Source organism: Schistocerca americana, chromosome 6, assembly GCF_021461395.2.
Source record: "Schistocerca americana isolate TAMUIC-IGC-003095 chromosome 6, iqSchAmer2.1, whole genome shotgun sequence".
Lineage (NCBI taxonomy): Eukaryota > Metazoa > Arthropoda > Insecta > Orthoptera > Acrididae > Schistocerca > Schistocerca americana.
In genome coordinates, this window is record NC_060124.1 from 628,986,207 (window position 1) to 628,999,635 (window position 13,429).

Genomic DNA, 13,429 nt, shown 5'->3' on the forward strand with positions numbered 1-13,429 from the left:
CTACAACAAATCTTCTCGAGAGAGAAAAGCTCGTATCCAAAAATCGATAGGGATCTAGATATCACCATTCCGGTGAAACTCGGCTCGTCCTCTTCTCACACGATGTCCTGCAAACTGTAAATCGAGGGCAACAGGCAAACTGCAAATTCCTAGATCTGCAGGAAGCATTCGACACGGTGCCAAACAGCAGACCATTAATGAAGGTTCGAGCTCGTAGAATAGGTTCTCAGATAAGTAAGCATCTCTAAGAGTGTTTACGTAATAGAAAAGTTAGTTAGTTCATTTCGTGTTCCACGGATCATTTTTGCATGATAAATCGTAATCGTCAAACGAGTCTTATTTGATGTTCGCACTGCAAATTAATTTGTAAATATGGCTATATGCTGAACATTTATAAGTTTTTTTTATTATGTATTAAATATACAGATGTGAGTTAGTAACTCTTACCCACAACATTTTACATGTTACAATAATGGAAATTCTTGTACAGAACAGGAGTTGTCAAGTAGAAAGTTTTTTAATTTCTTTTCAAATTTTACTTGGCTGCCTGTCAGACATTTTATGTCCTTGTGTAAGTGATCAAAAATGTTAGTTGCAGCACTGTGCACGCCTTTTTGTGCAAAAGACAACCTTAATGTGGAGTGATGAATGTCATTTCTCCTTCTCCTATTGTAATTTTGTACATCATTGCTCCTTTCGAACTGTAGTGGATTATTTACAACAAACTTCATGAGGGGATAAATACACTGGGAAGCAGTAGTCAGAACTCCTTAAACAGATGTCTACAAGTTGATCACAGGTGAGCAACACATATTATTCTTACAGCCCTTTTTGAGTTATGAAGACTTTATTTTTTAAAGATGAGTTATCCCAGAAAATTATTTCATATGACGTTATAGAATTAAAAGATACAAAATGTCAGCTTACTGTTTTGTCTTTCCGTGGGATTTTCAATGTTTCTAAGCGCAAATGTGGGTGAACTAAGTTGTTTCAGGAATTCCAAAATTTGTTTTTTCCAATTTAAATCCTCATCAATGAGGACAGTGAATGTTCCTCACAGAGAAAGTAACCATCAGGATTTCCCCAGGGAAGTGTGCTAGGACCACTCTTGTCCTCTGTACATCTATATACACAAATTACCAGACAGATAGGGTGAACAGCAACAATTTTCTGACAATCTCAGTCGGTCCGTTGCAATTAGGGGACATCGGCTAGTATGTACTTTTCAATGTCAATAAACCTTACCGACAGCTGTACACTTTAAGATATTTTATTTTATTTTGAAAGCAACCAGTTTCGGCAATTTGTGTTCGTGTTGCCATCTTCAGGCCCCGTACACTATACAATAAGTTCTGCACGGTTCACAGAAGAGTTTCTGTGAAGTCTGGAAGGTAGGAGATGAGGTAATGGCAGAACTGAGGCTGTGAGGATGGCTCATGAGTCGTGCTCGGGTAGCTCAGACGGTAGAGCACTTGCCCGAGTTCGTGTCTCTGTCTGGCACACAGTTTTAATCTGCCAGGAAGTTTCATACAATAAGTTCATTGACACTGAAAATTTTCTGATGCTGTAGTTTATGGAAAGTGTCATCTTTGAGTGATTGTAGGAAGATTCAGGACGTCTTAGACAGAGTTTCTATTTTATGAGATGGATGGCAGCTTGCTCTAAATGTGGGGAAATGTAAGTTAATAAAAATGACTACGAAAAACAATTCTGTAATGTCTGAATACAGTATTAGTGGTGTGTGACCTGACAGAACATCTAGGCATAATGTAGCAAAGTGATAGGAAATGGAATGAGTGTGTAAAGAGAAGGCAAGTGGTTGACTTTAGTTTTTTGGGAGAATTTTATGGAAATGTAGCTTAGCTATAAAGAAGTCTGCAAATAGAATACTTGTGTTTTGAATGCTGCTCAAGTGTTTGGAATCCGTACCAGATTGGATTAAAGGAATACATGCAATTATTTCAGATTTGAAATCTGTTACAGGTTTGATCAACGCGTATTGCAGAAATACTCTGAGAACTGAAATCCGAATGCCTGTAGGGAAGAAAATATCATTTTTGTGAAGCACTATTGAGAATATTTAGATAACTGGCATTTGTGACAGACTGCAGAATGATTCTACAGCAAGCGACATACGTATCACGTAATGACCACAAAGGTAAGGTAAGAGAAATCGGCACTGGTACAGAGGAGAACAGATAGCCACTTTTCAGCTTGCTCCATTTACAAGTGTAGCAGGAAAGATAGTGACTAGAGGTGGTAAAAGGTATCCTCCGCCACGCACCATACACTGGCTCGTGGAGTATTTTACGTCTGTGTGAATTTAGGTGACGTACCAGAACGCGGAGAAAGATGCCGACAGGCTCACCTCTTCCCCGCCATGGTCCAGCGCACGGTGGCAGAAGTGAGTGTGTCCCTCTTGGCCTTCACGAAGTACTCGACGTCCTCCAGTGGGTGGTAGTCACAGCTGAGGTTTATCTCCCGCAACTTCGAGCAGGTGTCTGCCAGGAAGCGCAGCAGCACGGGCCCCGCACCTCTCCGATTCTCGAACACTTCCAGGCTCTGCAAGTGTTCCAGGCGTGACACCAACTCCGCGTACTGTCGGTCGGCCAGTAAGTTGTTGGCGATTATCAGCTTCTCTATCTTCGGACACTTCTCAAATATGTACTTCAGGAGCTGCAGGGAGAACAAATTGCAGTGTATTTGTTAGTACATCAGTATTTTCCATAGATTACATCTCATTATGGGGTGTAACTATTCCTTTACTATTGTCATATTTCATACACTGAAACCAACCTTCTCAATACTAGTATTGCTATTAATATTCTCTACGGATTTATACAGCTGCATTCTCGTTAATGTGAAAATGAGTGTAAGAACACCATCTACATCCACACTCAGCAAACCGCAGTGAAGTTGGAGCGCGCCGGGACATGTATCGTGTATTAGTGCCACTTAAAGTTCATGTCACAACTGGATGAACCGGTTTTGAAACATTTCCTCACCCAGTAGATAGTGCGCAGTGTTCTCGACCTACCTTGCTTTGCTTATTCAATATTGTCTTCCCGGTAGCTGCGTCTGTCTCACCTAAATCACACTGAAATTAAGAAGCCAGGATCCTAGGTTAAGTTTTCCAAAATCAAAAGTCAAGATCGTATTCACTGTTGAACATTTATGTCAACCACAGTGCGATTTATTTGTTATCACTCGCAAACACAATATTCATGTGACCAGGCCTCTTACACTTAATCGTCAAGTTAATATATCATACTTTATAATTTCCCAGGGTTAAAATGATCCTTTCTAATTGGTTTTGAAGTTAACTATAGGGTTTTATTACTTAAATAACATGAGTGAGCTGTATCAATTTAAATACAGGGAACTAACTTATGCATCCGCCGTGGGAATTCCCGACTTATAACCATGGCACGTCTTGAACAATAATTTTTACATATTCAAATTTACTTAATTCTTAATTAATGCACTTACAAAGTTGAGACTGGAGTCATTTAACGAAGAAAATATAGGTAGCAAAAGTATCAAAACAGATCTCGGAATTATACAGTAGTTTGGTCCCAATTGGCACTTAAAGTCATACAGGCTGCAGATTTCAAGTCTTAATATCTATTTAATTAATAGACTTTAGGTTAATTTAAACACTTTGCTGGAATCAGTAAAATTTAGGCTTTCTTTTGGATGCAGTCTTCTAGCTGAATTCGATCTATTAGCTCACTCAAATTTTATTTAATATGTATTGCACAATATATGTCATTGTTCATAACTGTTAATATGATGCATTTCCAATAAAACTAATTAGCTCATTACTTTCAGAATGGACATTAGAATGTACTGAAATAATAGATTTTACAAGGGGAATTTTATTTAAACTATTTCTGAATTCTGTACGATGAGGCTGAACGTCACAGAATCTGTAGTCGGAATCTGAGTAGTGAAAATGAAAAAAAATACAAGTTCATTGCTTAACTAAGTTACTAAAGCAGTGTAAAACCAAAACAGGATATCAGTGGGCAACCCTGCTTCATTACAAAGTGAGTGGAAGAGGGGATGACCCACTGTGTCATCTATTAGGGTTTCTTTCCATTCCATTCATGTACGGAGCACAGGAAGAATGATTGTTTGAATGCCCCTCTGCATGCTGTAAATAACCTACTCTTGTTCTCACAATCCTTATGTGAGCAATATATATAAGGGGATGTAGTATATTTATAGAATTATCATTACAAGCATGTTCTTGAAGCTTTTAACAGGCTTTCTCAAGATATATGTAAACTATACGAGTTGGTCGACGTTCAGAAGCAGTCGGAAATTACCACGACTACTGACAAACGATTGACAGCTGCTGCGAATTGGTGTGTCGGAAGAACTCCCGAGAGTCGTGTACCTGTGATACCTCTACCAGAGGTACCTCTACCAGAGGTACCTCTTCTCCTGTGGATCCTGCCTCCTCTGCAGAAAGTACAGGATCTGTCATTACCTGTCCAACTGACTTTGCGTGGCTTGTACAGGGCGGACGGTGACCAAGGAGGACTCAGGCTGTCGTACCGATCCCCCTAACCGACAAGTTCGAAGTGCCGTCTTTCACTGAAACTGAGCCAGTGGGACCCACTACACCTGTTGTGGGGAAACCTGTTTTGTCCAGTGTCGGGAGGAAGCAAACGCAAAAGGGTAGGGGTCAATTAATCGTCAGCACTTTGAATGTACGGTGAATGGTGGTACCCCTCAGGGAAATGGCAGCAAGGGACGGGAAAGAACATCAGGTGCACTCAGTGCCTGGGGGGGGGGGGGGGGGGGGCCTCATTCAACATGTTGAACGGGCTGTTCCAGGAGTCATTGAAAGAATAAGTTGCAGCCAACTACAGACTGTGGCACACATTGGAACAAATGATGTCTGTCGTCTGGGCTCTGAAATCATTCTTGTGTCATTCCGACAACTGGCAGAGAAGGTTGAGAGGACCAGCATTGTGCGTGGAGTTTCAATGAAGCTCACAATTTGCAGCATTGTCCCCGGAAGTGATGGTGGCCCTTTGGTTATGAGTAGAGTGGAAGGACTGAACCAGAGAATTCAAAAGTTGTGTGACAAACTAGGCTACAACTTCCTGGACTTGCACCATAGGGTTGAGAACTGTAGGGACTCCCTAAGTAGGTCAGGCATGCACTACACATCAGAGGTAACTCACTGTGTGTGGGATTCACACAAGGGTTTCTCAGGTTAGGCGACTCTCCATCCAATCCAAATAACAATAGATGTAGGAAACCCAGAAGTATCAGTGTAAGATCGAAAGAAATGTCTCCCACAGGTGAGAGTATTGAAATCCTAATGGTTAACTGTACAATACAAGAAGAATGGGCAGCTTTGAGAGATGAAATAGTGGAGGCAGCAGAGGATCAAGTAGGTAAAAATATGAGGGCTAGCAGAAATCCTTGGGTAACTCAGCAGTTATTGAATTTAACTGATGAAAGAAGAAAATATAAAAATGCCATAAATGAAGCAGGCAAAAAGAAATACAAACATCTCAAAAATGAGATCGACAGGGAGGGCAAAATGCTTATGCAGGGATGGCTAGAGGTCAACTGTAAAGATGAGCGCAGATGGAAAACCAGCCCTAAGCAAAGAAGGAAATGCAGAAAGGTGGAAGGAGTATATTGAGGGTCTATACAAGGGTAATGTACTTGAGGGTAATATTATGGAAATGCAAGATGACGTAGATGAAAATGAAATGGGAGATATGATACGGCTGAAGAATTTGACAGAGCATTGAAAGACCTAAGTCAAAACAAGGCCTGGGAAGTAGACAACACTCCACAACACTCAGCCATGTGAGAGCCTGTCATGGCAAAACTCTTCCATCTGGTGAGAAAGATGTACGAGGCAGGTGAAATACCCTTAGACTTCAAGAAGAATACAATAATTTCAATCCCAAAGAAAGCAGGTGTTGATAGATGTGAAAATTATCAAACTATTGGTTTAATACGTCACGGTTGCAAAATACTAACACGAATTTTTTGCAGACGAATGGAAGAACTGGTAGAAGCTGAGTCACCGAAGATCAATTTGGATTCTGTAGAAATGTTGAAAAATGTGAGGCAATGCTGGCCCTACAACTTGGAAGATGGGTTAAGGAAAGGCAAACCTATGTTTCTAGCATTTGAAAACTCAGAAAAAGCTTTTGACAATGTTGACTGGAATAATCTTGTTCAAATACTGAAGGTAGCAGGTGTTATTTACAGGGAGCGAAAAACTATTTACAACTTGTACAGAAACCAGATTGCAATTATAAGAGTCAAAGGGCATGAAAGGGAAGCAGCAGTTGAGAAGGGAGTGAGACAGGGTTGTAGCCTATCCCTGATATTATTCAATCTGTATATTGAGCAAGCAGTAAAGGAAACAAAAGAAAATTTGGAGAAAGAATTAAAATTTATGGAGAAGAAATAAAACCTTTGAGGTTTGCCGATGACTTTGTAATTCTCTCAAAGACAGCAAAGGACCTGGAAGAGCAGCTGAACAGAATGGACAATGTCTTGAAAGAAGGAAATGAGATTAATGTTGTAAGGGATCTGTGATCCCACGAACACAGATACTAGTATCCGACGCCCAGGTCAATAGTAGACAGGAGTCGATTGTCGAGCACTGCAGGAGGCAGTGAGAGGAGTGTCGAGTGAGCGGCAGTACTGAGAAGACGGGCAAGAAGGGTGGTCGAGCCGAGTATGGTGTCAATGGCGGATGTGCCGAATGAGGAGTAAATTGTAAATTCACGGAAGTGTAACAAATGAGCGCGTCCCCATTATCGTTGTGGGGTTGACCCTCATCAATACCGATTTGTGAGTGATATAAAACCGAAAGTGACAAGTGCCGAATTTTGTGTTTCGCATGAACCGCGTCTGCCAGTAACGACCATCGATTGCAGTGAGGATTGTTGTGAATGTTAACCATCATCATTGTGTGTGACAAAGTACTTAAAAATCAGCAACCAATAACAGATATAACCGTAATTAAGCGTGTAAGGCGAAGGTAGCCACTGCCTCAGAATTTGCACGCAGGTTGCAGGCTGAGCTGTCTATTTGTAGCATCGTACCCAGGGTCGATCGTGGTCCTCCGGTTTGGAGCAGAGTGGAAGATCTAAACCAGAGGCTCAGACGACTCTGTGGCAGTATCGGATGCAAATTTCACGACCTCCACTATCGGGTGCAGAATTTTAAGGTTCCCATTAATAGGTCAGGCGTGCACTAAAGTGCGCATCATTTACGACGGCGGGCAAGTTTAGGTTCTTTCTGCGCATCTGACGTCACAAAACACAGTCAGCCGATGAACAGAGAACGACGTTGCCAGAACTCGACTGCAGTGCAGAGCACGGACGAGTGTCTTAAGTTTTAGAAACGTTCAGTCATAAATAAAGTAATCGAACAAAAGCAAAGTCTTGATAGCAGACTTTTTTTTATAGAAAGTTTGGAAAAAGCATTCTTTATACCAACTGCTTCATATTATATTAATTAATTAAGCCAAACAAGCAATAAGCCTCCTAATTCAGGTGATAGCAAGGAAAGGTGTTTCTATCATTCTCACGAACCGCTTTTTTGCAATAAAGAAAAGCGGTAATACCAACAGTGTTTGTCGGTATTTTGCTTGATATTTTAGAGTACTCCAGGACTTTTGTTAAACGGAATGCGGGGAGCACGTCTCTTAGCAGCGAAAGGGTTAGTGCGGCCGTGGTGGCTTTACTTCATAAACTGCGCGCTCCCGCCTAAACGTAAGTTGGCGCTGCTTCTCTTGGCGTGTACGTCGTTTGCAACTGGCAATGCAGCAATCTCCCGCATCTGGGCGGGCATGCGCAAGCCGCCAAGATAAAAGAATTGAACTATAAATGCAGGATGCGGCTACTACAGTAGTGGAGTACGTGTGGTGTGCACACGGAGCTGTTTCAGGTTAGAGAACTCCTCCCTTGGGAGCAAAGATGATTTGCATGTCAAATCAACCACAGCAACCACGGAGATTCTTGGTCCTCGCAGATCAGAGATAGAAAGATTAATATGATTTTAGTAAACTGCAGGAGCATCCCAGGAAAGGTCCAAGAATTAGTATCGCTTACTGAAGGTGGCATTGCACAGTTAGTATTGGGAACAGAAAGCTGGTTGAAACCAGACATCAGTGACAATGAAATCCTAAGTTCAGACTGGAATGTTTATCCTAGGGATAGGTTAGTCGCCAATGGTGGCAGCGTGCATATTGCAGTAAAAAATTCGATAATATCTAGTGAGGTTACCACGGACTCCGAATGTGAATTAATCTGGGTGAAATTGAGTATCAAATAACGGTCAACAATGGTTATCCAATGCTTTCATAGACCACCTGGGTCAGGATCTGTAGTTGTAGAATGCTTCGGACAGAACTTGCACAATATCATTAGTAATTTTTCTGATTGTGCCGCTGTAATAGGGGGTGACTTCAACTTGCCAGGTATAGATTGGAAGTGTTATGCCATCAAAAGTGGTGCCAGAGACAGAGAATCATGAGCCATTGTCCTGGATGTCTTGCCCTAAAATTACTTTGAGTAGATAGTTAGAGAACCAACTCGAGAGGATAACGTTTTAGACCTCCTGGCAACAAACATACCTGAACTTATAAAATCAGTTAACGCAGAGAAAGGTATCAGTAATCACAAGGCTGTGACAGAATCTATGATGACGGGTCCTACAAGGAATGTTAAGAAAGGTAGGAAGACATATTTGCTCAGCAAGGGTGACAGGATATAAATTTCAGAATATCTCAGCAGTTAGTATCAAATATTCGGTGATGAGGACAAAGATGTGGAGAACAAATGGAAAAAATTCAAAGGCATCGTTCAATATGCCCTACACAAGTATGTTATGAGTAATGTTTTAAGAGATGGAAAAGATCCACCATGGTGTAATAGTCATGTTAGAAAAGCACTACATAAACAAAGAGCACTTCAACTCAGATTCAAGAGAAGTAAAAACCTAGGTGACAAACAAAAGCTGAACAAAGCAAAAATGAGTGTAAGGAGAGCAATGAGAGAAGCGTTCAATGATTTTGAAAGTAAGACATTGTCAACAAATCTGAGAAAAAACCCTAAGAGAGGCTGTGTCGCCTGGCCACCAAGAGCTGTTGCACAATGATTTGAATCACGGATCCAGTTATATGGCTCCCTCCGTGTATAGCAATTTTACGACTATGACGTGTGGGGCCTGAAGATGGCATCAATGTAATGGCGAAACTGATAGCACATAGAATTTCATAAAATAAAATAAATTTCTACAATACATACGGCTGTTGGTAAATTATCGCATCAGGAAGTTCATGCCAGCGTCCATAATGGATCAACGAAGACTACGAGATTTTGGTTGTATGTAAAATCAGTAAGTGGGTCAAAATCATTTATTCATTCTCTTGGTGACCACACTGGCACCAAAATGGAAGATAACAAAGAGAAGGCCAAAATACTGAATTCGGTCTTCTGAAGTTGCTTCACCGTGGACTTTCAACCATCGTACGAACATCGAAGTGGCAGATATTGAGATAACTGATCACGGAACTGAAAAGCAGCTACAATAGCTTAATAGTGGAAAGGTTTGAGACCCAGATGAGATACCTATAAGATTCTATAAAGATTATGCAAAAGAACTTGCTCCCCTTCTAGCAGTAATTTATTGCAGATCGCTTGAGCAATGAAAAATACCTAACAACTGGAAAAAAGGCAGGTCATTCCCGTTTTTAAGAAAGGCCGTAAGACAGATCCAGACAGTTACAGACGTATATCATTGATGTCAATCTGTTGTAGAATTATGGAACATGTTTTATGCTCAAGAATTATGACATTTTTGGAAAATGAACATCTCCTTTATAAAAATCAACATGGATTCCACAAATAGGAATCCTGTGAAACTCAGCCCACTCTATTCCTCCATGAGATCCACAGCACAGTGGACAATGGTGCTCAGGTTGACGCCGTGTTCCTTGATTTCAGTAAGGCATTTGACACCGTCCCTCATTGCCATTTAATGAAAAAAATATGTGGTTACGGAGTATCACAGCAGACCTGCAATTGGATTCAAGACATTCTTGCAGACAGAACTCAACATGTTGCTCTTAATGGAACTAAATCGACAGGTGTAAAGGTAATATTCGGAGTACCACAGGGAAGTGTGATAGGACCGTTGCTGTTAACAATATACATAAATGATTTAGAAGAAAGCATCGGATGCTCTTAAGGCTATTCGCAGATGACACAGTTGTCTATACCAAAGTAGCAACATCAGAAGATAATAAGAATTTGCAGAACAACCTGTAGAGAATTGATGAATGGAACAGACTCTGGCAGTTGACCCTGAACATAAATAAATGTAACATATTGCGCATACATAGAAAAAGAAATCCACTACTGTACAGCTACACTATTGATGACAAACATATTGAGACAGTGTCTGCCATAAAATATCCAAGTGTAACTATCCAGAGTGACCTTAAGTGGAATGACCATATAAAACAGATACTGGGAAAAGCAGACACAAGACTCAGATTCATCGGAAGAATCTTAAGGAAATATAACTCATTCACAAAAGAAGTGGCTTATAAGGCACTTGTTCATCTGATTCTTGAGTATTGTTCATCTATCTGGGATCCCTATCAGGTAGAACTGGTAGAGAAGATAAAGAAGATCCAACAAAGAGCAGCACATTTCATCACGGGATCTTTTAGCTGGCGAGAGAGCATTACAGAGATGTTATACAAACTCCACTGGTAGATGTTACAACAGAGGCATTGTGCATCACGGAGAGATTTCCTATTGAAATTTCAGGACAGCACTTTTCAGGAGGAGTCCGACAACATATTACTTCGCCCCGACATACATCCCGTGTATTAACCACGAGGAGAAAATTCAAGAAATTAGAGCCAATACAGAGACTTACCGACAATCAATCTTCCCACACACTATTCAGGAGTGGAACAGGGTTGCAGGGTCAAAAAGTGGTAGTGAAAGTACCCTCCACCACATATCATTAGGTGGCTTGCAGAGTATGATGTAGATGTAGATGAAAGGGTGAAATGCTTAACTCAATTTTCAAATGTTCCTTTACAAAGGAAAACCCAGGAGAATTGCTCCAATTTAATCCTCAAACCACTGGAAAGATGAATTAAATAAGTGTTAGTGTCAATGGTACTGAGAAACAGCTGAAATTGTTAAAACTAAACAAAGCTCCAGGGCCCAATGGAGTTCCTGTCAGATTCTCTGCTGAATTTGCAGCCAAGTTAACCCCTCTCCTCACTACAATCTATCGTAGATCCTCGAACAAAAAGCCATGCCAAATTTTTGAAAAAATGGCACAGGTCACACTCATCTACAAGAAGCGTTGTAGAAGTGATGCACGGTTTTTTAAAAAATTGATCATGTGAAAATCCCAATTTGCACTTTTCTCACATGTCATACTGAAAGCTTTGGATCAAGGCAACCAGGTAGACGCAGTGTTTCTCGATTTCCAAAAAGCATTTGTCTTAGTACTGCAATGTCAAAAGTTTGATCATATGGGTATCAAATGAAATTTGTGACTGGGTTGGAGACTTTTTGGTAGGGAGAGTGCAGCCTGTTATCTCGGATGGAGAGCCATCATCAGATGTAGAAGTAACTTTGGCTGTGCACCAGGGACCATTGCTGTTCATGTTGTATATTAATGACTTGTAGGCAATATGAATAGTAAAACCAGTCTTTTTGCAGATGATTCAGCTATCTATAATGAAGTACTAATTGAGAGAAACCGCATAAATATTCAGTCAGATCTTGATAAGATTTCAACATGATGCAGAGTATGGCAACTGGCTCTAAATGTTCAGAAATGTAAAATTTTGCACTTCACAAAATGAAAAAAATGTAGTAACCTATGACCAAAATACCAATGAGTCACTGCTGGAATCAGCCATCTCTACAACCAGGTGCTTGTATATGCTTTGTAGGTACATGAAATGGAATAATCACATAGGTTCAGTCATGGATAAAGCACGTAGTAGACTTCAGTTTATTGGTAGAATCTAGGGAAGTGCTATCAGTTTACAACAGAGATTGTTTACAAATCACTCGTGTGACCTATCCTAAAATATTGCTCCAGTGGGTAGGAGCCGTACCAGATAGGACTGACAGGGGATATTAATGTATACAGAGAAGGGGAACACTAATGGTCACAGGTTTTTTTAATCTGTGGGAGACTGTCACAAAGATACTGAAGGAACTGAACCAGAAGACTCTTGGAGATAAATGTAAACTATCCCAACAAACTCTGTTAATGATCCCTCAAGAGCTGGCTTTAGATAATTACTCTAGGAATGTACTACAACTCCCTACGTATTGCTCACAGAGGTGGCGCGATGGTACGATTAGAATAATTACTGCACACACAGAGGCATTTAAACAATCATTCTTCCCATGCTCCATACACGAATGTCACAGGAAGAAACCCCAGTAACTGGTAAAACAGGACATACTCTCCGCCGTGTAGCTCACCGTGGTTTGCAGAGTATAGATGCAGATGTAGATGTAGATGAGTCTGTCAATTCAGTATCCGCAGTATATCTGTGACACTCTCTCACGGGTCAGACAAGCCTGTGATCATTTGGGCTGCCTTTCTTTCTATCCTCTGAATATTCCCTATCAGTCTTGTCTGGTATGGGTCTCACACACCTGAGCATTATTCTAGAATGGATTGCAGAAGTGTTTTGCAAGCAATCTCTTTTGTGCACTCATTCTATTTTCTTAGTGTTCTACCAATGAACCAAAGTCTGCCACCTGTTTACCTATGGCAGAGGCTACAAAACAGTTCAGTTCAATTTCCCTACAAATTCTTACATCCAGAGATTTGTATGAGTTGCCTAGTTTGATGCAGCTGTCTGCCTCTTCATCTCTGAATAACCACTCAGCCTACACTTGTTTGAATGTCTTTCCTTCTTTCCTGTAATTAAGTTCTGGTCTGCCTCTAAAATATGTAGTCTTACTAACATTCCCTGCCCAAATGACATCAGGCAAACATTCATAATTTTATACTTCACAGCATTTACGTTAGCTTCATCTCAATACATTTGGCAGTGGCCTTGCCATAGTGGTAACATCTGTTCCCACCAGATTACCGAAGTTAAGCACTGTCGGGCCGGGCTAGCACTCGGACAGGTCACCATCCGATCTGCCGACCGCTGTCGGCAAACGGGGTGCCCTCGGCCCTCGCGAGGCAAACTGAGGAGCTACTCAATCGAGAAGTGGCAGCTCCGGTCTCTTAAACGTACGTACGGCCGGGAGAGCAGTGTGCTGACCACGTCCCCCTCTGTATCCGGTGACACCTGTGGGCTGAGGACGGCACGGCAGCCGGTCGGTACCGTTGTGCCTTCACGGCCTGTTCGGGCGTAGTTTAGTTT

At 41.2% G+C, this 13,429-nt stretch overlaps 1 protein-coding gene across 1 annotated transcript in view; it reads right to left on the minus strand.

Moving 5' to 3' along the window:
* LOC124619757 overlaps window positions 1-13,429 on the minus strand; it is a 71,193-nt gene that overhangs the window by 42,404 nt on the left and 15,360 nt on the right. The window contains exon 2 of the mRNA XM_047146336.1: window positions 2,369-2,676. Coding sequence (XP_047002292.1) covers window positions 2,369-2,676 — 308 coding nt within the window. The remainder of the gene's footprint in view (window positions 1-2,368; window positions 2,677-13,429) is intronic.